The 25,160-nt window shown below is 52.9% G+C and overlaps 1 protein-coding gene across 1 annotated transcript; it reads left to right on the plus strand.

The window, feature by feature from the left end:
- The first annotated feature begins 1,556 nt into the window (after nt 1-1,556).
- SLC45A1 (solute carrier family 45 member 1) lies at nt 1,557-22,436 on the plus strand. The gene is made up of 9 exons (XM_059894768.1): nt 1,557-1,638; nt 6,205-6,625; nt 7,213-7,305; nt 7,803-8,027; nt 13,872-14,599; nt 16,971-17,124; nt 18,484-18,660; nt 20,115-20,320; nt 22,167-22,436. Exons 2-9 carry the CDS (start codon nt 6,229-6,231, stop codon nt 22,434-22,436), a joined length of 2,250 nt encoding a protein of 749 aa, XP_059750751.1. The 5' UTR covers nt 1,557-1,638; nt 6,205-6,228.
- Nucleotides 22,437-25,160: the final 2,724 nt, after the last annotated feature.

Below are 25,160 nucleotides of genomic sequence, written 5' to 3' on the forward strand. Positions count from 1 at the left end.
CCATCGCTCACATCCTCTCCCGCCTGGGCAGTTCTCTAAGATCCTCCCTGGTGCGCCCACCTGGGCCCCCTGATCCCTTCCAATCCACTTTTCCACTCTGAGCTACATGATCTTTGCAAAATATGAATATGATTTATGTCACCCACTCCGCTGCACTGGACCCATGTAAGCTTCTTCTTATTCTTAGAAAATGACACAGTCCACGAGGCCCACAGCCTGAGCCCAAGCTGCCTCTCCAGCCCACCCCCACTCACCTCGGCATCCCAGCGCCACTGGCTCTGTGCTCACCCTGCCCCCTCCTGTCACAGGAGCTCTGCACATGCTGCCCCCTCTGCTCAGCGTTAGCACACCTGTCCAGTGTCATTTCCTCAAGGACCCCCGGCCCTCCCATCAAAGTCACATCCCCTTATTATAAACTTTCCTAGAGCTACACGTCTTTCCCCAGTAGCACTTTGTGCTTTGTAATTTCACTACAGACTGTACTGTATAATTACTTGCTCCGTCATTGATTCAATCCAGCTCCTACCCCAGGGCCTTTGCACTTGCTCGTCCCTCTGCCTGGCATGACCTTCCCCCAGACATCAGCACAGCTAACGCCTTCACCTCGTCCAAGTCTTTCTTCAAATGTCACCTTCTGGGTGGGGACTTATCAACAACCCTATTTAAACTGCAGTGCCCCCCCCCAACCCCCAGCCCCACACTCCCTAAGCCCCTTCTCTGGGGATGACTGTCTTCTGACTTACCATTTATTTATGTTATTTGTCTTGTTCAGTGTGTCTCTCCCTCTCTACAATGTCATGCCACAGAGCCAGGAACTTTTGCCTGTTTGTTCACTGTTGTATCCCCAGTCCCTAGGGTAGAGCTGGGACAGAGTAGCACCTGATACATCGGTTTAGGGAATAAGTGAATGCAGTATAATATTTCTAGGCAGGGCCAACTTATTCTGTACAGTGGGCAGTGTCCAGAGCACACAATGCTTTTAAGGATCCTCAAATATGGGTTCATTTTTTTTTTAAATCAGAAGGGGGGTGGAAAAGAACTCTTAGGCCAAGGGAAATGTTTTAATATACAGTATTAATATATTAATATATTCATCTTTAAACTAACACAGCTGTAAAATAAAATTATATATATAATATATAAAATTATATATTATATATAATGATAATATATAATATACAATTATAATATATTATATATATTTAATATATATAATTTATATATATATATATATATATTTTTTTTTTTAATGGAGAAAGGGGCCCACCAAGGCCAGAACGCCTCAGCCCGCGGAAGTCTTAGCGGGCCTGTTTCTGGAGCTTTCCTTGCAGACTCTGCCGGCCTTTAAACTTCGGGAGGAGTAGCGGCTGGCGAGAGGTGGGGGCCCTGCGCGGGGTCCAGCGCCTCCGCGGCGGACTGCAGGGCGGTGCCGCTTTAAGGATGCTCTGCGGGTACCGGCCGTAGGCGGCGAGGATGAAGCCTGGCGAGGATGCAGCCTGTGACGTCACGGCCCCGCCCCGCGGGGTGATGCTGCAGGAGCAGCGGCGGGCCGGGGGCGGCCGGGCCGGGACCCGAGCTGCGGACGGGGCAGGCAGGACCCCGGCCTCGGAAAGGGATGTCTCCTGGCTGGACCCACAGGTACCTCCATTTCCTCCTGTGCCCTCCGCACGGCTTCCCGGCTCTGTGCTGGCAGCGTCGCGGCTTAGGCCCCAGGGTAATCAGAGTGCCAGGATTGGGACTGGAGGTTGGCACCGAGACCTTTGTTCCTCTTGGATGTCTAATTGATTGAACTGTCAGTGGAGCCCACGTCTCGCCCCCTGAGTGCAGAACTCTCCCGCCCTGAGAAGGGTAGCAGTTGGGTGACAGATTTATTTCACATTTGCAAGGAAAGAGATCAAACACTGGAATTTGCCCCAGGCTTAAGCTCTGCTTATTGGTGCTGGGAGGCCTGTTCCCAGGTCACCTGGGCAGGTGTCATCAGCTTCCGGTTCACCTCCCGCCAGAGGCTTAACGAATGCTCTGGATGGCTGGGGCCCTGGTATAATCTCTCTCAGCATCCCAGGATTAAGTTTATGAGGAGCACCAAGGATTTCTGCTTTCTTGTCAAGGGTAATATGCTGAGGCTGAAACGGGAAGGTTATAGCAGTTCCGTTCATTCTCTCCTCGACAAGTTGTTTGTGGGGTTATCATAATGTTTTTGTTTTTCAGCTTTTATAGGGAAGTAGAACCAGGTGCTGATGAAAGTTCAATGTGTGCCTCACCAGGGGTTTGGGGATCAATTGGCTGTCAGGTAGGGGCCAGATTGCCACAGATCAAAAGTGAGAAGTGGGTGACATACAAGTGAGCAACTAGCTGATTAAATACATCCCCTGAAGTCCACAGAGCCCTTTACTGGTCTGGGAAGATTTCCTTAAAGTATTAACTTTGAGAATTGGTAGAAGGAAGAGCAGGGAAGGGCTGTGGCCCCATGTCACCCCACAGTTGGAAGCCTGGTTTCACGTAGAGAAATGAGGAAATGATTTGAGGTCAGAGTGGGGTGATTTTAAGCATTGGAATTACATGGACATTGTTTATTTTTATTAATCAATTGCTGCTTAGTCATCCCATAACACAATTTGAGGGATTCATTCCTTGAAACATCCTCTGTATTCTAGAAGCCCAGTGAACCCAGCATATAACCTGTGGGGTCCAGGAATATGTGCGCATTTTTGGGGGGCTGAGTAAATGGTAATACAGTGTGATCGAGATGGTCTGATGAATATTTGTATTAGTGTATTAAAATTCTATTGTACTAGTTTACATTTTACTTTCTTTTTTTATAACATTCAAAAGTGAATTTTAAATACTCCTTAGAATAAACTTTCATGGACAGCTTTTAATATATGTATTTTTAAATAAAAGTGGTAATCCTGATCCCCCAAACTTGAAGGGGAAGCCTTAGTGAAGACTCTGTTCAAGCCCAGGTTTAATTCGGTTTAGGTGTGTGTCGGTGGGGGGTGTAGGATGGGGGCGGTGAGGGTCTCACTTTTGCTCGGACAGGCTGCAGGCTGTGCTTTAAAGCTGGAGGTGGTGGGCAGGTGATGGTGAAGTTGTCACATCACAGGTAGAGACATGGACTATTTACATAGTCCATTTTAAGTGGGTCAAAAATCCTCCCTTTTCAAAAATATACTTCTGCCTGATGCTGTGTAAGGCTAAAATTCTTCCAAATGGGGCCCGTGGTTCTTCATTCTAAAATGAAAGGGAAGGTTTCTAACGCGTGTTCACATAAGTTCACTTTATGGGGGTAAAATGCCAATAAGAAAGAGAGGCGTCGTGTTCCTGAAGGGGCAGGTAGAGAGGCACAGAGGGAGTTAGCCACAGAAGCAGGTGCGGGGCTGTGACCAGACAGGTGAAGTCAGGTTAAGCTCTCTGACACACCTGGGCTAAGGTCTTCCTTCTGACTTCTAAGGAGACAGTCTTATTATGCGGTGTTCCAGCGGGTCCTCTATTTCTATGATCTTAATGAATGAAGCTCCAGGGACAGCTAACAACCACCTGGGTTTTTGAAGGCAAGACCAGCCCATTTTTCTCGAGCATTTACTATGTACAAGGGCCTGAGTGAGACCTGTGAGAACATAAACAAGATGCTTAGCTTAACATTTTTTTTTAATTTTTTAAAATCTTGACTTAATCTTCATAAGTGGATTATGTTTTTAATGAAGTATTACTTGTCTGCATAGTTCTTAGGTACCTCTGCTCTTGTTGTAGAGGAGAGCATGGGATTTTTTTAAGGTCATAAGATAAACCTTTTCTAGAAGTGAGAGCAGATTGATTCGCTGGTTTTGTCATTCCCTGTCACCTTGGTGTGAAATCTACCTCTTACCAAGTCTTCCTGGTCAACTAATCCCTTCTTGATGGGTTCATCTCTCATCACCACATCGCCACTGTGCCCAGCTGGTGCACAGAGCTCCTTTGCATGGGTGGGTCCCACTGCTTAGCATGTCTTTCCTCCACTGTTGCACCTAACTTGAGGGCAAGAACTATATCCTTCTTTTATCTCTATAAATTCAGTGTCTTGGTATTCAGTACTCAGCCAAATGGGAGGATGGGTGGGTAGGGGGGCAAGTGGAAGGATGGATGGATGGATGGATGGATGGATATTTGAAAGAGTGGATGGGTAGACAGGTAGGTTGGGTAGATTAGAGGATGGGTGGTGGATATGTATATGGATGGGTGGGTGGGTGGGAAGATGGGTAGATGGATGGATGGATGGATGGATGGATGGATGGATGGATGGATGAATGGATGGGTGGGTGGATGGATGGATGGATGGGTGGATGGATGGATGGATGGATGGATGATGGATGGGTGGGTGGGTGGGTGGGTGGATGGATGGATGATGGATGGATGGATGGGTGGATGGGTGGATGGAGGGATGGGTGGATGGGTGGATGGGTGGATGGATGGATGGATGGATGGGTGGATGGATGGATGGATGGGTAGATGGATGGATGGATGGATGATGGATGGATGGATGGATGGATTGGTGGATGGATAGTTTGTTGTGTTAACATGATGTTCTGAATCCTGCTGGGACGTCTCTAGAATAAATCATTTCTACCACTGGTGTCTTCTGAAGAGAAGGAAGACAATCCCCGAGTGGGTGGGGTAGTGGGGGAGTTTGGGATGCACATCTGGAGTGATAAGGAATTTCAGAGTGATTCATAAAGAAGTTATCGACTTGCACGAGTGTGATGGAGGGTGTACAGTAAGTTAAAGTCAGAAATAAGGGCCTCATTTCTAAAGCTTAAAAACTAATTTTGAAAGAAAGCCTCTACTATTTATCTTGGTAAATAACAGTGTTCTTGTAAGGAAACCTATCAATGTTGGGAATGTCATCTCAGGTTTAGGGCCTACTTCCCAGGAAGGACTCCAAAGGAAACTTAGGCGATTGCTTTTTTGTGATACAGATGGGGTGAGCTGTGTCAGGGAGGTCAAACCCATTGCAGAACTTCCCCTCTCATGTTTTTATCTGTCTCTTTCCCTCTGATCTTAGTAGCTTTCCTCTCCCTGTGCTTAGTAAAATTGACATTGGCTAAAATGCACAGGTCAACATGCTAGAATCTATTCCTTTAATGTTTACAATCTAGATTAATTTCTAAGCAGTGAAAACAGTTGGATGCCCAAGGGCAGGTCTCCGAGTAGCACACATTGTAAACCCCAGGGAGGTGGGGGACGGAGTGGGCGGGAGTGTCTGTGAATTAGCCTACACGCCTGCTAATTCCCTACCCAGGACGAGGGCATAGCGAAAATTCCTCAAAAAAATAATGTGAGGATGGAGGAAAATCTATTTCTCATCCTCCCGGATTCTTTCTGTCCCTCACTTTTTCTTTTTTTTTTTTTTTTTTTTTGGTAAACTGTATCCCTATTCAGCGTGTTGCCTATAACAAGCAGGATTCAGGGAGTCGGTTTATTTCTTTAAAGAGAGCATTTCAAACACTATGAAAGTCTCAGTTCTCCTGACTCGACTGAAAATTCATTTGTCCAGCTGATGTCAAAGGAAAAGACTTGAGTTAAACTCATTCAGCTGCTTTTAGGCTTGGCTCCTCCGGCTTAGGGTGGAGAGTAAACCCAGGTATTAGGGAGGGTGTGACTCTCCATCCCGAGAAGGACGGGCTGTCCCCTCACCACCGGCAAGCGCTCAGGGTGCCTGTGAGTCCTGTCTCCCCCCAGGGTGCCTGCTCTTCCCCCTCTGCTCCCCTGGGGCCTGCAGGGAAGGGCTAAATTAGCCCTGGAAATGGGCCGCAGGTCCTAAAATAGCTCGGCATCCTTTGCGGCCTGAGGGCAGCCATGGGGCGCTTGGTGGCTCCCGCTTCTCGGGGTTGTTTGCTGGACCCTCCCGGCGGAGCCTGCTTGGGGAACCGTCCCCTTGAGTTTCAGCGCAGGGACCTGAAGGACTTGATCCTCTCTCTGGCTCTGGTCTCCTCGGGCAGGTGGGCTGCCCCGATGCGGAAGTGAGGCCCAGGAACACCGTGCATACAGCAGGCGCCACTCCGGGGGCTCGGCGTCGGCTCTAAGGGTGCCCCGAGTGAGCTCACCTTTCCCACGTGGGCGGGTGAGCAGTGCCGCGGGGGATGGAGGGGCAGAGCCACCGGGACAAGTGAGCTCGCGGGTTGGAGGCCCCGCGGCTGACGGCTGCCCCCAAACGCGCTTTGCCCACAGGACCACCCACCGGCGCCCCCTGTGATGATCTCCCCGGTGAGCAGCGCCCCTCCGGGAGAGGCCCTCTTCCCCTCCTTGACCCCTCAGGACTTCTGGAGGCCCCCGGTCGCCGGCTACTCGGGGTCCATGACCCGGCACATCAGCCACCGGGCCAACAACTTCAAACGACACCCCAAGAGGAGGAAGTGCATCCGGCCGTCGCCACCCCCGCCCCCCAACACCCCGTGTCCAATCGAGCTGGTGGACTTCGGGGACCTGCACCCCCAGAGGTCCTTCCGGGAGCTGCTCTTCAACGGCTGCGTCCTCTTCGGCATCGAGTTCAGCTATGCCATGGAGACGGCGTATGTGACCCCGGTACTCCTGCAGATGGGCCTTCCCGACCAGCTCTACAGCCTCGTGTGGTTCGTCAGCCCCATCCTCGGTGAGCCGTCGCTCGGCCCGCTGGTGATGGCCTCTGAAACCTTCCCAGAAGCTTCCAGAAACCTCAGTGGAGGCAGCTTGAGGGTCCCCAGGGGACAAGGGAGGGGCCAGAGTAAGTCCCCCAGTGGTGTGGGGCTGTAGCAGAACACAGGTATGGCCGGTCAGACCCCGTATCTTAAGTGACTTTCTCTAAACCAGATTAAGGACCAGACTTCAGCGGACCCCAAGGATTCCACCATCCCGTGCCAGGCTGTGTCATCAGAGGAGCCAAGCAATACAGCTGGGGGTGGCTTGGGTCTGGGAGGTCCTGGCCTTTCTTGGATTCCCAAGAAGGTCATGGCCCCTTCGTGCCTTGTAGGGGCCTAAGTAGAAAATTTAAGGAGAAGCTGGGTGATTCCAAGAGTCTGTTTATCTTTTGTTTTCTAGCTCAGGGTTCTGTTGCTGACTCTGAGTTTCATCATCTTATTCTTTTGACACCCTGGGGACGTTTGAGTGCAGGTGTTTCAGGAATCTGATGAAGCTGCTTCAGAGTTGGTCCCCAGGTACCATGGGGACCCCAGCAGTGACCACTGACCTGCTCTGTTTCAGGATTCCTACTGCAGCCACTGTTGGGTGCTTGGAGTGACCGATGTACCTCAAGGTTTGGAAGGAGACGCCCTTTCATTCTTGTCCTGGCTATAGGTCTGTTGTTTTGGAATTGAAATAAAATGGAAAAAAGAAAAAAGGCCCCAACTGCTTCCTCTTAGGAAAATCTAAAAGAGTGTTGACCAAAACAGTTATCCAGATCGTGTCACTGGTGTGGTGGCGGGGAGCACCCTGTAATCCAGTCTGGGTTAACTGGAAAATATCTCATTTTGATCACTTTTTAAAAATGAGTTAATAAGGGAGTTCCTTGGTGGCCTAGTGGTTAGGATTCCGGGCTTTCACTACCATGGGCCTGGCTCAATCCCTGGTTGGGGAGCTGAGATCCCGCAAGCTGCATAGCACGGCCAAAAAAAAAAAAAGTTAATAAAGTCTATATCATTCCTGCTATGCTTGATGAAATAAAAACCCTGATCCAAGTGCTTAAGGTTTGATTAAAAAGGAGTTCTTGGGCCCCTAAAGATGCCAGCCGGAAGTGGTGGCCGCCAGGGCCGGCAGGGCTGCGCTTCCCCGGTGACTTTGTTCTCCATCCCCAGGCGCGTTGCTGGGCCTCTCACTCTTGCTCAACGGCAGGGACATTGGGACGGCGCTGGCTGACACGGCCCACGACCACAAGTGGGGTATCCTGCTCACCGTGTGCGGCGTGGCGCTGATGGACTTCAGCGCGGACTCGGCCGATAGCCCCAGCCACGCGTACATGATGGACGTGTGCAGCCCCGCCGATCAGGACCGGGGCCTGACCATCCACGCCCTCCTGGCAGGTAAGGCTCTGTGCAACGGGGACAAAATTCAAAGATGTGGGCGAGCACGGAAGTGCTTGAGAGTGCGTGTCTCAAACGACATATATCAACAGTACACATATTATATACTATAATATCTATATTTTAATCTATATTTCTTTTTTTATCGAAGTATAGTTGATTTACAATGCTGTGTTAGTTTCAGGTGTACAACAAAGTGGTTCAGTTATATATATATTCTCTTTCAGATTCTTTACCCTTATAGGTTACTACAATATACTGAGTAGAGTTCCCTGTGCTATGCAGTAGGTCCTTGTTGTTTATCTATTTTATATACAGGAGTGTGTACATGTCAATCCCAAACTCCTAATTTAGCCCTGCTCCCTCCTTCCCCTTCAGTAGCCATAAGTTTGTTTTCTATGTCTGTGGGTCTACTTCTGTTTTGTAAATAAGTTCATTTGTATCATTTTTTTTTTAATATTCCACATATAAGCGATATCATATGATATTTGTCTTTGTCTGGCTTACTTCACTTTGTATGATCATCTCTAGGTCCATCCATGTTGCTGTAAATGGCATTATTTCATTCTTTTCTATGGAAGATATCGTTGATATATATGCATATATGTGTGTATATAGCTCTGTATGTGTGTATATAACCGTGTGTAAATAGTGTTATACATCGTTGATTCTCGTTATTCAGGTAGTTGTGTCGTTCAAAGGCGTCACGAGATCTGAATTAGCCAACCTCGAATCGTGGCCCATGGAGACATACAGGGTTAGGTTCCTGCGAACCTCTGGCCACATCATTTTTGTCAACGGATCAATACATAACCTTGTTCCATGTGTTTCTGTTTAAAGACATCTTATTTAGTATATGTCACGGATTCATTAACATTGAACTCACGGCCAGCAGCACTATGACTCGTGCCTGAACGAAGCTCGTCTAACTCACATATTTTCCCCATAAGACACATGGCGGGCTCCGGGCACTTGGGAACCCTAGACAGCAGTAGCGCTACACTTGCGGGCTGTCAAGTAAACAGCGTGTCACCCAAAAAAAAGCACAAAAGTGCAAATATGTAGCACCCACATAGACTATGAAAAGGATGGTTGTTGACAGTGTGAGAGTTGAAGCAAGAAGGCAGAACATCACTGTGGAAAGTCTTAGCCGGGACCGTGTGTGTCGGGCGACTCTTTCACTGCTCTGGGAATTCCCTGGTGGTCCAATGGTTAGGACTTGGAGCTTTCACTGCTGTGGCACGGGTTCAATCCCTGGTCGGGGAACTAAGATCCCACAAGCCGGGCAAAAAAATTTTTTTTTCACTGCTCTGCACGTATCCGAGAGTGATTGCACGTTACATATGTATTTATTGGGGTTACAAATCAATTTTACTGAGTAGGTAAATTTGAAATATGGAATCCGTGAATAATGACAATTGACTGTGCACACACACACACACACACACCCTTGTGCTGTGCTTGATGCCAGACATGAGAAACATTCCCACTGAAGTCAGGAAGGAGGCAGGAATGACCACCAAGGGGAGGGGTGCTGGGGGAGGGCTTGACTGCGAGTGTGGGATTAGCAGATGCAAACTATTATATATAACATGGATAAATGACAAGGCCCTACTGTACAGCACAGGGAACTATATCCTATATCCTGTGATAAACCATGATGGAAAAGAAGATGAAAAAGAATATATGCATAACTGAATCACCTTGCTGTATAGCAGAAATTAACACAACACTGTAAATCAACTATACTTCAATAAAATTGAAAGAAAAAAGAAAAAAAATAAAGAGCCTGTGCTTGGACTTCCCTGGTGGCACAGTGGTTAAGAACCCGCCTGCCAATGCAGGGGACACGGGTTCGAGCCCTGGTCCAGGAAGATCCCACGTGCCGCGGAGCAACTAAGCCCGCGAGCCACAACTACTGAGCCCACATGCCACAACTACCGAAGCCCATGTGCCTAGAGCCCGTGCACCGCAATGAAGAGTAGCGCCCGCTCACCGCAACTAGTGAAAGCCCACGCACAGCAACGAAGACCCAAGGCAGCCAAAAATATAAATAAGTAAATAAGTAAATAAATAAAATTTAAAAAAATAAAACAAACAAAACCTTCAAAGGAATCAACTGCAAAACAGTAAGAGAATTCAGTATGATGTTTGCTTATCAAAGTATCATATAAAAATCAATACCTCTAGCGTTTGTATATAAACAATTATCTTGTTCCAAAATAAAATGGAAGTAAACAATCCCATTTAAAATAGCAATGGAAAAGATTTCTAAAAATCCAGGGAAAGATGTCATATGTGTAGGACCTGTATGAAGAGGCCGGGGTGGCCCAGGAGCTGAAGTCTGGAATCGGTTTTGTGCTTTTCCTCCTGTTCATGGTGGGACTTTAGGCAACTGCTTGGCCTCTCCAAGCCTCAGTCGCTTCTTCTAGAAAACGTCGTTGTTCATCTCTCTTTACAATCCCGTATGCACGTGGGTCTAGGGAGCTTCTGCGTGGGTCCAGGCAGGCAGGAGTTTGGAGGGTCGGAAGAAGGAATTAGTTTTTTATCTTATATAGAGAGTCCCCAACTTATGATGGTTTGACTTACGATTTTTTTGCCTTGACAAAAGATATGCACATTCAGTAGAGACTGTACTTTGCATTTGAAGTTTGCCCTTTCCTGGGCTAGCGGTATGCAGTCCGATCCTCTCTTGTGATGCTGGGCGGCGGCTCCCGTTCACCCCCGTAATCTCGAGGGTCAACAACCCTACACTGACAACCATTCTGTTTTTCACTTTCAGGATAGTCATCAGTCAGTTACATGAGACAGTCAACACTTTATTATAAAATAGGCTTTGTGTTAGATGCTTTGGCCCAGCTGTAGGTTAATGGAAGTGATCTGAGCACGTGTAAGGTAGGTGGGGCTAAGCGATGATATTCAGTAGGTTAGGTGTATTCAGTGCATTTTCTTTTTTTTCCCCTTTTTAAAAAATAGACGTATAGTTGATTTACAATGTTGTGTTAGTTTCTGGTGTACAGCAAAGTGAATCAGTTATACATGTATTTATATATACACATATTCTTTTTCAGATTTTTTTCCCTTATAGATTTTTACAAGATATTGAGTATAGTTCCCTGTGCTATACAGTAGGTCCTTGTTGGTTATCTATTTTATATATAAGAATGTGTATTAAATGCATTTTCATCTTATGATATTTTCAACTTACAATGGGTTTATCAGGATGTAATTCTGCAGTAAGTACATGAAGATCTGTACTCTTCTGAATTGGTTTTTTTTTTTCCTCTTTTAAAATTGTGTTAAAATACACATAACATAAAATTTACCATCTTAGCCATTTTTAAGTGTACAGTTCTGTGATACTTTCACACTGTTGTGTAGCCATCACCGCCATCCATCCCCATAATGCTTTTCATCTTGTAAAACTGAAGCTCTATAACCATTAGATAATAACCCCCCAATCTCCCCTCCCCCAGCCCCTGGCAACCACCATTCTACTTTCTGTCTCTACAAATTTGACTGCTCTAAGGAACCGATGTGAGCGGAATCAAACAGTATTTGTCTTTGTGGCAGGCTTATTTCACTGAGTATAGTGTCCTCAAGGTTCATCCATGTTGTAGCGTATGTTAGAATTCCTTACTCTTTTAAGACTGAATAGTATTTCATTGCATTTATACACCACTGTGCTTATCCATTCATCCTTTGATGGACACTTGGGTTGCTTTCACGTCTTAGCTATTGTGAATAATGCTGCTGTGAACATGGGTGTACAAACATCTCTTCAAGACCCTGCTTTCAGTTCTTTTGGGGCGTCTACCCAGAAGTGGAATTGCTGGGTCAGACGATAATTCTATTTTTAGTTTTTGGGGGAGCCTCCTTATTGTTTTCCACAGCAGCTGCACTATTTTACATCCCCACCAACACTGCACAAGGGTTCCAATTTCTCCACTTCCTGGTCAACTTACTGTTTTCTGGGTTTTTAAAGATTGTTCGATAGTAGCCATCCTAATGGATGTGAGATTGTATCTCACTGCGGCTCTGATTTGCATTTCCCTAATGATCGGTGATGTTGAGCATTTTTCCATGTGCTTGTTGCCATGCGTCTATCATTGGAGAAATGTTTACTCAAATCCTTTGCCCATTGTTTGAATCAGGTTGTTTGTTTCTTTGCTGTTGAGTATAGTTCCTCAACTGTGCAAATGTATCGCTTCGATCATTTAAAAAAAAAAATAGTTCATAAAGTTCTAGCAAATCTGACCTTGATTAAGGGTCACCAAACTGCAGCTGTGTCTTCAGAAGGAGTGGGGGAAGCTAATTAGGACCATGAATGTGGAAAGTTAAGAATAATAAAGCCGGCTGGGGGGTGGGGCGGGTGGCGGCTGGATATGAGATTAAGAGGCCCGTAAGAAGAGTCTGGAACAAATGAAGTTCTACAGAAAGCCATTAAATAACTAGATTCAGGGTCATGTCCCACCATAGGGACATGTGGAAGGTTAGGCTGAACGTGTCTGAGTCCAGGCCTTTCCACAGGCGATTCTGTTGAAAAGGCCAACTCCTGACATGGCTGGGTCTCCCCAGGTGGAGGGGAGGGAGGGCCCATGCTGGTCGGATGCAGGTTCCCCTGCATCGCCAAGAGTAAACCAAGAGTTTTATCATCACAACCAGTAGCCTGGTCAGAATATAGCTGGACTCAAAATAGAAAAGCACCTAAGATGCGTGATGGGGCTGCGAAGGGGCTGGGCGGGCGGAGCCCTGGCGGCCTGGCCTTGCTCTTGCCATTGGAAGCCCAGCGCTGGGCGGGAGGAAACGGCACTTTCTGGAGGTGAGAATGTCTTTTGCCACTGGCCGGGCACCGTGCGGCATCACCTACATTTTCATGCTGTGCTGTGTGAACCATTGGCTGTTTGCTGGGTCCCTGAGGCCGTGGAATCAGTGAGCGGGATCAGAGGAAAGGACCAGATTCCTGCAGCCCTCCTGTTCCCTGATGGCTCCAGGGACTGGAGAGCTGCCACCAGGGGTGACCCATTAGGGGTGACTTTCTTTCTTTCTTTTTCTTTTTTTAATAAATTTATTTATTTTATTTTATTTTGGGTCGCGTTGGGTCTTCGTTGCTGCACGCGGGCTTTTCTCTAGTTGCGGCGAGCGGGGGCTACTCTTCGTTGTGGTGCTCAGGCTTCTCATTGCGGTGGCTTCTCTTGTTGCAGAGCACGGGCTCTAGGCGCGCAGACTTCAGTAGTTGTGGCGCACGGGCTCAGTAGTTGTGACGCACGGGCTTAGTTGCTCCGCGGCATATGGGATCTTCCTGGACCAGGGCTCGAACCCGTGTCCCCTGCATTGGCAGGTGGATTCTTAACCACTGCGCCACCAGGGAAGCCCAGGGGTGACTTTCTTAATGGTGGTCAGGCCCAAGGACGATGTCGCCAGGTGAGCAAGACAGGGGTGGCCACGCGAATTCCCACGTGCACACGTGCAGCGGTCTGTGTGCTGGGGACCAGGTCTCCCGTGTTTACACAGCACTGAAGCTGGGGGAGGGGCGGGACTCCAAGGGGACAGGTGACCCAGCGTCGACACTCACTTTCGGTCTTCCTAAGACGCTGTGTGCAGAGGGGACCAGAGTGTGGGCAGGTGGTCATCATGCCCTGGCAGGCGGCCCTCAAGGGCAGGGGACCGGGTCCCCCAGGGTCCCCCTGGAAATCCCATTCTCTTCTCCTTTTCTTTGGGGTGTAGGTGGGACAGATAATACATCCGGGTCCTTGGGGTGGATTTTACAAGTTAAGTAAGGAAGCGAACACCTTCCTCGGGGGCTTTCTTCCACCCCCCACCCCGCCCCGCTTCTCTCCCCAGGTCTCGGAGGAGGGTTCGGGTATGTGGTCGGGGGGATCCACTGGGATGAAACCGGCTTCGGGAGAGCCCTGGGCGGGCAGCTGCGGGTCATCTACGTCTTCACGGCCGTCATCCTGAGCACCACCACCGTCCTCACCCTGGTCAGCATCCCCGAGAGGCCCCTGCGGCCCCCGGGCGAGAAGAGGCCGGCCATAAAGAGCCCCAGCCTCCCGCTGCCTCCCTCCCCTCCTGTCCTGGGTGAGGAGGGCGCCCCCTGCCCGCCGGCCGCCGGCCTCCACGCCGGCCTCTCCAGCCCCATCTCCCCGCTGAGCCCCCTCACGCCCAAGTACGGCAGCTTCATCAGCAGGGACAGCTCGCTGACGGGCATCAGCGACTTCGCCTCGTCCTTCGCCGCGTCCAGCATAGACGGCGTCCTCATCGACTGCTTCACGGGCGGCCACGACGGCCACCTGGCCATCCCCGGCAGCGCCCCAAGGCAGGCCGTCAGCGTCAGCTTCCCCCGGGCCCCCGATGGCTTCTGCCACCGGGACCGCGGCCTCGGGGACCGGAGGGACGTCGCCCTGGCCACCGGCCCCGACGGGAACGTGCTGAGGGTGGGCTCCTTGGACACCTCCAAGCCGCGGTCGGCTGGCATCCTAAAGAGACCCCAGACCCTGGCCATCCCGGACGCCGCCGGGGGAGGTGGCCCCGACAGCAGCAGGAGAAGGAACGTGACCTTCAGTCAACAGGTAAAAGCAAACGCCGGGGGGCCGGGGGAGGGGGGAGCCAGGGGTCCCAGGGCTCAGCCAGCCAGCGGTCCAGGGCTCAGCCAGCCAGCGGTCGGCACTGTGCGTGGTCCCCCCTCGTCAGATGATCTGGAAGGAGATTCCCGGCCCATGTGGGCCTATCAGTCAGAAAGGACTTGGGTCGAATAGATGGGCCTCAGGGACACCCCCATCCTCACATCCTCATCCTCTTCAGCCTGTCAGAGCCGGGATTCTGGGCCCGACGTGAGCCCACAGATGCATTCAGGGTCTCTGCCAGGGGTCGCACTTTAAGACACTGGCCACGGCAAAGGGGTGGCTCTTTTAAACACCCTTACGTTTGCCCAGGGGTAATCCGGTGAGTTTGTTGCAGCATCATGTGTATTGCGGTCATTCCTGGTCTTTTCCCCGCCGCGTCCGGCCCACGTTGGCTGTGTGCACACAGTGCCAACTGAGCTAAGTCCTCCTGAAGGACAGAAACAAAACATAAACGCTGGCGGCTGTTTCTGGGGCCTCCTTCCCTCCCCAGGTGGGGAACCTTAACCAACCAGCCCAGAGGCTGTCAATACTCTGGATCCCAAAGGGCGCAGGCGTGTTCTGGGAAGGAGAGAACCTTCCGGAAGGCTGTCTGTGTTGTATGTACGTTGGCTGGAAGGCCACAGACTGACATGTGGGATTTTAGCTGCTTTCAGAGTCCGCGATCTTGGAAGAGGCTACTTTATATTAAAGAGAGTTATTCTCTCATTTATAGACGCGAGGCCTCCCTACCCTCAGGGGCACCCAGGGGATGGCGTTTCCTGAGCAGAAAGCCTATGACCCTTGTTCAACCCGCACAGGCCCCCAGGGGGGCAGTTCTGAAGGCGGGTGACCTGGACATGCCCCTTGGACACGGCTGCCACGTGGCCGTGTCTCCCGTGAAGCAGGCCCCGCTCTGCCGGCCCGACCCTCCGTCAGACATCCCCACCCACGCTCCCGTGCCTGGGAAGACCCCCTGATTTCGTGGGAGGCTGACATTGGGAGATGACCGCGCATGTTCGCTTCGTTGTTAAATTCTGAAGCTTAACCGCGCCTCCTTTGTGCTACCGCGAGCCGGTCTTAGGGCCACTTCTATCGTGTCTTGAACTCAATGTCATCCCATCTCGAGGAAGCGCTCTGCACAGGTGGGTGCCAGCCCTGCAGGGAAGAATCCAGGTCCCCGTGGGCGGCATCCACAAGCTCAGGTCTGGAAAGCGTTTGAAGAACTGAAAATCACCGGAAGAAATCCCATCATTGGCAAAGGAAAGCCACTTCTCGGATTGCTCGAGTCAAGGGCATGTCATCCTCACTCCTGATGACAGCAGAGCAGGTCATCAAGCCTTTTGTCAACACTGGGTCATCCTGTCCTGTCTCCCAATATTCCACCTGGCTTCTAGATACAGTCCTTAAATTCTGGTTGAAAAATCTCTTTTTAATCCTTTTAAAACTTTCCATTCTCGAATCAGTTTTGGAGGAAAGTAAAGTTCATGAGCTAAATATGAACACATCTGGGCTCAGTGGGGACATAGGTGTCAGTCAAAGTCTTCCTCCGGCAGCTGTGGGTGACAAGCTCTGTTGATGCAGCTGCCCTTGGAACCGGCATCGTGGGCAGTTCCCTTCCTTTTCATTCACCCACCCGGAACGTCCAGGTGCCGACCCAGCACAGGCTCCCGCGTGGACCCAGAGTAAGGCATCTTCTCCTCTCTTGAGATGTCTAGCTCCCAAAGGCATCGGTTCTCCTGGCTGCTGTCTGCACCCCCAGCCCAGGCGGGGCCACGGTGCGGCAAGGCCTTGTCATTCCGGGAGCAGGCAGCAAACTGAGCCAGTGAGCGTATTTGTCGATGGAGTTGCCCTGACAGACGCCGGTGACGTGGAGCTGCCTGCGTGCCCGGCTCCCCGCACGGGCTCTGTTGGCCGCTCTAACCCCTGTGTAGGAAGGAGTCCATCTGTCCAGATGCCCAGTCACCTTGGAATCAGTCTTTTACATCCTCTCTTATAGAAAAGATGAGACTTCGTAATGTCTGAATTTCAACTGACCCGTATTTCTTTTCTTTCAAATGTACTCCACAAGGTCTTAGCTTACTCTCTGTGGCCCAAAGGCAGGCACCGCGAAGGGAAATTCTATTCTCAGTTGCTCCCGTCTCTGAAGAGACGCCTTAAAGTCATTTCTCTCTTTCGGGTGGTGTTTGGTGCCCCGTTCTCACCACCCAGGAAGACAAACCCTCCCGGCCTCTGGGTTTGTGTTTCTGATACACTTTCTCATCGAAGCAAAACACACGCTCCCGAGGGGTGCCTGGGGTTTGAAGTTCTGAGGAGGGACTTTTGGGGGCTTCCCTTGCAGGTGGCCAATATTTTACTGAATGGCGTGAAATACGAGAGCGAGCTGACGGGCCCCAGCGAGCCGTCGGGGCAGCCGCTGTCCATGAGGTACCTCTGCTTCACCATCTGCAACATGCCCAAGGCCCTGCGCCACCTCTGCGTCAACCACTTCCTGGGTGAGCTCGCGGCGAAGCCTCCCGCGTGTCCTGTGCCCCTCGGGTGGCCCTGCGTGAGGGGCGAGGCTCCGGATGGCCGGAGGCCTCTCCCCTCCACTCGGCCTCCCCAGGCGTCACCAGGGGCAGGACGAGGTGGGGACGGGCGCGGGGTGGGGGGGGGCCCGCGGGGAGGGCTTTTCTCCGGGAAGAGCCGGGTCTCCACGGAGCCCAGATCCTCAGGACCAAAAGCTCTTCGGGCAACTCACAATTAAGTGGGACATCACTCTCCCACTGGTGGGACTTGTGTCTTAAGCCAGTTTGGACCCCTCACGCTTAGAGCTGAGACGTAAACACACACAGACACACACGTCTGGTGCTGGTCTCACGTTCACAGGCTCGGCTTTCGAATGACTACCGAGAAGCCCCAACTTGCATTCCATTCCCTTCGGTGTCTCTTTGCTGTTGGGTTGTTGACCATCTGAGGATGATGAAGAATCTGAGATAATCTAGGCTCTCAAACATTGTGGGATGTAAATCAGAATGACCTTCTAGAAGGCAATTTGGCAACAGGCAAGAATCTTAAAAATGCCCATCACCTTTATCCCAGAGATCCTACCTATTTGGTGTTCTTTGCAAGGATGTAGTCAGAGGTTTTATCACGAATACACGTGCAAGGTATTTATCACAGCACGACTCATGTTGACCAAAGACTGGGATGGGGGAAAGGGTAAATGTCCAACAATGGGAAGATGCATCCACACTGTGAAATATTTTGCTGCCATTGAGATGGGGCTGTTTAAGAATATTTAATGGCATAGGGAGCATGCATGATTATTACTGGGGTTCAAGAGACCCCATAAATACCACCTCCTTCCTCTATAAAAGAGGAAATGCACGTGGAAATCAGAGGAAGGAGCACTGTGGTTTTCTAGGTAACAGAGCAAATTAGATCTCTATCAGCACTTGCCCTTCCTAATGTATTTCTCCCAGGTAAACGGGTGACCCCTGCCCCCGCACTGTGGCTGGAGCCCCACTGGCATTTTCTCGCCTCCCCTGCAGAGGAGGGGGAAACAGGAGGAGCTGAGGGTTAGCTTTCCTCCTGGCAATAACGTTCAGAGAAAGAACAGAATACAAAACCTTCACTCGACAGAGCCTATGTTACAAGAATATATATTTTAAAAAGACGGGTGGGAAACCTACAAAATTTTAACAGCGGTAAAGTCATGTCTGCATGGTGAAGCTATAGGTAATTCCTTCTTTAAGTTTTGAATCGACAAAACTCACGGGCTCCTTCGGTCATCGGTCAAAACCACTTGCTGGCGGAGGAGGGGCCACGGGCCAGCGCCTGCCCAGCGGTCACCAGCCCTTCTCCCCTCCCAGGGTGGCTCTCCTTCGAGGGGATGCTGCTCTTCTACACGGACTTCATGGGCGAGGTGGTATTTCAGGGGGACCCCAAGGCCCCGCACACGTCGGAAGCGTATCAGAAATACAACAGCGGGGTCACCGTGGGCTGCTGGGGGATGTGCATCTACGCCTTCAGCGCTGCCTTCTACTCAGGTATCGGTGGGCTGGGCTCAGCGGGGCGGGGCCTCCGTGGGAGTGATAGTGGCCCTCGGCAGGGTGGCTGGTACCCGTTCAGTGAAGGAAGGTTGTATCTTTACAGCTGCAGACACAGCATCCCAATTTGGGGGGAGACAACGCTGTTCTTTTCTCCGTTGTTCAGCGACCCGTCGTCAGGGGTCAGCTGGGGACGCTGCCTGGTGCCGCGCGGCGGGGCAGGGCCGGGTGGGGACGGGCGTGTGTCTGGCCCTGAGTAAGCAGCTGGCCAGGGGGTTCAGGCCCGTAAGCGAGGGGCACGTGGGGGCCCAGGGACAGACCACGAGGTCACCACCGGGTGGGTGTGCCGTCCACCTGCCACCCCTACCCCATCCTTCCCATGTCGATTCTCGTGGTGGCTGGTCCAGAGGGAGGGAGGGTGCAGGTGAGGCCGTGGGGGGGGGGCAGCTAGAACGAGGCTGTGGAACACGTGGGGTGGGTGCGGGGAGGCCGAGATGACCCTGAGGTTTGACTCTGGGTGCCCCACGGACCTAGGACGCTGTGCTGAGTGCCTGTGGGTGCCGGGGTGTCCCAGTGGTGGCCTAGCTGGTGGTGCACGGCCCCCAAACTTCATCTCAGGGGTCCGGCCTCTTGGCCTTTCCGGCCACAGGCTCCGGTGGGGCGACCCGACGCTGCCCTCGAGGCGTGATGACCACGTGGGGCCGAGTTCCAGTAAAACTTCGCTGATGTTCACGGGGATTCAGATCTTGTATGATTTTCGTGTGCCACAAAATATCTGTCTTCTTTGAACTTGTTTTAAACATTTAAAAATGTGAAAACCGTTCTTAGCTCCGGGTGGTACAAAAAGAGGCTGCAGCCCAGACTCAAGCTGACGGCTGTAGACTGTGGACCCCGTTAGCGAGCTCCAGCCGCGCAGTCAGGACCGTGACTTTTGTAGGAGGTCGAGGGACCATATTAAGAAAGAATTTCTAGGCTCTCGCTGGTGGACCCCGGCGGGCCTGGGTGTTTGGTGGCACCAGGACGTGGGGAAGCGGCCCCGGGGTATTTGACTCCGGCAAGCGGCGTCATGCGGAGCCCGAGCTGCCAGGCCCCTCAGGGTCCTTAGACACTGGCCGGCCGGGGTGGGGCTCTCGGTGTCCTCGTGTTAGGAGAGCGACAGAAGCACTACGATTTGTGCAAGAACTCAGGGTTCAGCCGCAAACCCTAAACTCTCGAGCCTCTTTGATCTTGCCACCCAAAGACCCCTTCACCTGCTGCAGCACTTGGGGGCCTCCCCTGGGCGTGAAGGGGGCCACCCCAGGTCCTGCCGCCCATCCGGACAACCCCATCAGTGGTCCCTTGGCTCCCTGGGGCCCCCGCTCGGGTCTCCCGGTCAGGGGCGAGCCGCCTGCTGGCCTGGTGGGCAGCCTGAGGCCCCGGGCGGGGCGCTGTTCACCTTCCTCTCTGGGTCGCAGCTCTTCTGGAGAAGCTGGAGGAGCGCCTCAGTGTCCGCACGCTGTACTTCATCGCCTACCTGGCCTTCGGCCTGGGGACTGGGCTTGCCACCCTTTCCAGGAACCTCTACGTGGTTCTGTCCCTCTGCATCACCTACGGGATTTTGTTCTCCACGCTGTGCACCCTGCCCTACTCGTTGCTGTGCGATTACTACCAAAGCAAGCAGGTGAGTGCCGGCCTTCTTGCTTCGGGCCCCACGTCCAGGCGACTCTCCGCCTGAGCAGGATCCCGGGACCCGCTGCACAGCTCAGGGCCCCGTTCAAACGGGAAGATTATCAGATGCATCGGCAGAGCATAAAGCCTGGCAGGAAGCTGCCCGCATAGGGAACTGGGCGGCGCTGGGAGAGGTGCAAGGAGAGGGCTCTGCGGGGCTTCGGGGTCAGCTGGGAGCGTGTGGGCACCAAAAACTCAGCGGTCGAGGTCAATAATACGTGAATGTGGTTTTTCTGAAAATGAGCATCAACGCCACAAATCCACGCTGAGCGAGAGATCGGGGACTTAAAGACAGGATAAGGGACAGGGCTGAGCCGAGTCCTGGTGGCGTCTGAGGCTAAAGGAAAACTCAGGAAAACGGATCCCGTCTTTATGTCAAATTTTGGTATTCTGTTCAGGGTGGATTTTCCCTTAACGGCTTTATCGAGGCAGAAGTCACCACAATGCCGCGCAGTTCATCCATTTCCAGTGTACGATTCAGTGGCTTTTAGTGTATTCACACCATCAGTTCTAGAACATTTTCGTCACCCCCAAAAGAAGCCCCCTTCCCATTGGCCATCACCCCTGCAGCCCTCCCCTCCCCTGGATGTTTCCCGTCAATGGGGTCACGTGATAGGTGGCCTTGTGTGTCTGGCTTCTCCCAGCCTCACGTTTTCGAGGCTTATCCACCCTGTGTATGAGTGGGTCCCTACCGCCTTCCTTCTTGTGGCCGAATAGCGCTCCCATCGTAGATTTTTGGCAGTGACTTTGAGGCGTTACAATACGGCACTAAAAGACCACCTTGACAGCTGCCTTTCCTGCAGCCCCTTTAACTCCGGGCCCCGGCGCCTCCCCCAGGCCTGGCCCCGGGGGCTGACTCTCCCCCTGGGCGGCGCTCAGGCTGTGCACGTGACCTGCGCGCACGGTCCCCCTTGTCACTTCCCGGGAGCCCCCTTCACTGGGGTACGCGGACGTGCTGGTTCTCGGTGGAGGGCGGCCCTGCCCCGCGGGAGGGGACGCAGGGCCTTGGGCCACTCGACCAGGCTTGGGTCAGAGCCGGCTGGAAGGCTCGGGCCTCTGAGGCCCGTCAAGTCTTCTGGACACGCGGTCTCTGCTGGGCTGCGGGTCCAGGGCTCCCCTACGACCTCCCCACCGCGGTGGCCCCCACGGGCTGGGCGGGTGTCCCCAGGACTCACGTGACACCAATTCACGGATCGCCTCGCCGGTGCTGTGGGAACACAGCCCCGGTTGGGGGGGGGGGAGCTGTTCAGCAGCGTCCCAGAGGGGAGCACAGCTGCATGTGGGAGGGGGGCCAGGCCGTGCGGGACCCCGGGTGGCGCCATGGGGTGCAGGTGGCCTGTGCTGGGGGCAGAGTCACTCCCGCTGCCACTTGGCAGCTCTGCGCAGAGACCACGTGTCACCTCCGACCCCAGCGTGGTGCCGGGTAGGGGCGGAGGGAGCCTGACGTACAAGGTGGAGGCCACAGGCCAGAGGAGCAGCGCTGTAGACCCTGGCGGGATCTCTGAGTGCGACAGGCGTCGTAGCGACAAGGGTTCGGGGAGGGCGGAGCTGGAGCGGAGGAGGCCGGGGCCCTGCAGGCCCTGCATCTCCTGTAGGGGCGGGAGACCGGGAAGAGCCCGCGCCGGCCCCTGCTGGCCGTGGGTTCCTTTTCTTGTCGTCATCTCAGAACACAAATATCATTATAGTCTTGGCCGGGCTCCCTGTGCACGTGGGGCCTGGAGGACGTGAGCTGCTGGGCATGGGTGCCGGGTCCCAGGGCCGCAGGGGGCCTGGTCCGGCTGACGCACATCTCTGGTCAGTTTGCAGGGTCCAGCGCCGACGGCACCCGGCGGGGCATGGGCGTGGACATCTCGCTGCTGAGCTGCCAGTACTTCCTGGCCCAGATCCTGGTGTCCCTGGTGCTGGGGCCTCTGACCTCGGCTGTGGGCAGCGCCAACGGCGTGATGTACTTCTCCAGCCTGGTGTCCTTCCTGGGCTGCTTGTACTCCTCCCTGTTTGTCGTCTACGAAATCCCTCCCAGTGACGCTGCCACCGCCGAGGAGCACCGGCCCCTCCTGCTGAACGTCTGACGTCCAGAGCCATGGCTTCGGCCTCGAGCCTGGGCCGGGGTCGGGAGCAGGCCGGCCGGCGGAAACCCACAGGGCCCTGGTGGGTGGAGGCGTGACAGGTTTCCTGATGGGATGTAAATATGTGATAAATCAATAAACGGCAGCAGCAAAGCAAAGCCTACGGTTTCCAGTGTGGCTCCCCCGAGGGGTGAGAGGTCACCTGGGGATTGGGCCACTCGCCATGGGGACTTGGGGAGGGGGCTGTGAGTGTCATTTATGCATATATATATATATATATATATATATATATATAAAACCAGCAGCAGCTTTGCCCCCGCCTCCCACCCCTACCCCCTGCCCCGAAGACACCTGGCAATGTCTGAAGATATTTTGGGTTGTCACAACTTTGCTGCTGCCTGGGAGACTGTAAACACCCTACAGTGAGCAAGATGACCACACACAGCAAAGAATGATCCGGCCCCAAACATCCACAGTGCTGGCGTGCAGAGAGCCTGTCTAACTGTACGTTGCTTCCCAGAATAGAGTTAGAGCAGACAATGCTTTGGGGTCAGAAGACCTCACACCCATTCAGTCACTCATTTATTCATTCATTCATTCTCCCACCCATCCATTCATCCACACATCTATCCATCCATCCATCCATCCATCCACCCATCCATCCATTCATCCACACATCTATCCATCCATCCATCCATCCATCCACCCATCCATCCACCCATCCATCCATCTATCCATCCATCCATCCATCCATCCATCCACCCTATAGATACTCATCAAGTGCCCTGGGAGTGGCAGGCCGTGGTAGGTGCTGGGGACCCAACTGTGAGCAACAAGGCTCTGCCCTCATGGAGCTGATGTGACAGGAGGAGAGACAGACAATACACTGATTTCTAGGCCTGAGAATGATGCCAAGTGCTGGGAAGAACACGAGCAGGATAGGAGGATGGGTGATGGGGTCGGGAGAGAGCTATTCTAGGGAGAATGGGGTTGGTGTGTTCAAGGGATCAAAAGCTCAGATTGTGAAATGCCCCGTAAGGTGGGAACTGCAGAAGGTGGAGCCGATGGCCCTGGTGAACGCCCATCCTGCCCTTGGACTTTACTCGCCCACCCGTGCCCACCATCTTCCAGTGCTCGTTTATGGACCTGGATGAGCCTCCGACTTCCTGAGGGGGTCGAGATCCTTTGCCACGGGGCTTCTCGCCATCTTCCATCAGTGGACACCGCGAGCTGGCTGGGCCCCTTCCTGGTGCACCCCGGCGGGTCCTTTCCCCGTACTGTGCACGCCGAGCAGGGAGGGGTGTGCCCACGCACCGTCGTACCCCCTTCACTGGGCCCTGGTCACTCATACCCTCACTGCACGGTCCCGATGTTTGGGGGACACACAGGACACACTGACCACAAGGCCCAAACAAGCAACAGGGGTCCTGGCCCCTTGCCAGCCCCTGAGGAGAGTCTGGTTTATAGGCAGCTAACGTGTCCCACCATCTTGTCCTGACCAGTTAGGGAGAGTTGGGTGCAAAAACCACAACCCTCTGCAGGGGACTTTGGCCACCTCCCCACATGGGCCACAGCTTTCTCACCTCGTCCACGCTTCCCCCAGACCCGCCTCAGCCACTGTCTGCTGCCCTCCTGGAGCTGAGGGGGCTCCTGTGGGGTCCCTGGGATCCAGGCCCTTCCTCCCTGCCCCCTCCCTGGTCCACGAGCTCGTGTCCGTCTACCACCCTGTGCTGGGGGAGCTGTAAACAGGTCTGAGCCCCTCTCCTCCCTCTTAACACCTTCCGTAGCTCCCCAGAGCCTAAGAAACCAGGTCTAAGCTACTCACGCCCAACCTGGGCCCCGCCCATCTCCCTGAGGCCACCACCCTCTGTGCAACTGCAACCACCCAGCCCTCTTCAACCGCAGACAGACTCTCCGTGGGTGAAGTCCTTCTACCTCTTTCCTGCCCATCGATTTCCGACTCATCAACTAAGATCCGTCTAAAACTCCACCTCCTCTGAGCAGCCTGCCCTGCTTGAGATCAGTGAGGCCTTTCCCCATGGACTCACTGGGTAAATATCATGTCATTTTACCCTTCGTGGTCACGAGGTAAGTGAGGCAGGTCTCATCATCCCCGCTCTATGTGTAGGTGAAGCACAGAGAGGTTCGGTGACTTTTTAAAGTCACACAGCCCCTTTGGGCCTCCTTAAGTCCCATGCTTTCTCTGGGACCCCAGACTCATCCTCCCCACATTTATATTGCTTTAGAAGGCCTTTGGATTTTCTAGAAAACGTGGTGTTCAATGGCTGTCCTTGGCCTGGGCTGTTTTTGCCTAGAATCGTCAAATCTGCAAGAAAGATGAGCAATGGGAGGCCCCTTCTCACTCTTGGCTTACTGAACCCTGGGCGCTCTTCCTAGAACTTTCTAAGTAAACGAAGAACCCTTTCTCACGAGGGAAGAGTTGTCGTCAGCCTCTTTTTTCTAAGAATCCACTCTGAGTCAGGCACTGTTCGGGACCGGTGGGCTGAGCAGAGCATCGGGCCGGCTCCAAACAGCTGCCCTGACCTTCCGGTCTGTCCGCAGCAGGTGGCCGTGGACACAACCCCAGGATCCAAACCAGGAGGCCCGGGACTCACCAAGAGCCACAGCCGTTTGACTTCCACATCTCAGAGAACCACTCTCTTGACTTAAAACTCGAGCCGTGATGACAGTAATGAGAGGGACGGCTGCTCGCCCGTGGGCGAGGCT

This window comes from Balaenoptera ricei, chromosome 1, assembly GCF_028023285.1.
Source record: "Balaenoptera ricei isolate mBalRic1 chromosome 1, mBalRic1.hap2, whole genome shotgun sequence".
Lineage (NCBI taxonomy): Eukaryota > Metazoa > Chordata > Mammalia > Artiodactyla > Balaenopteridae > Balaenoptera > Balaenoptera ricei.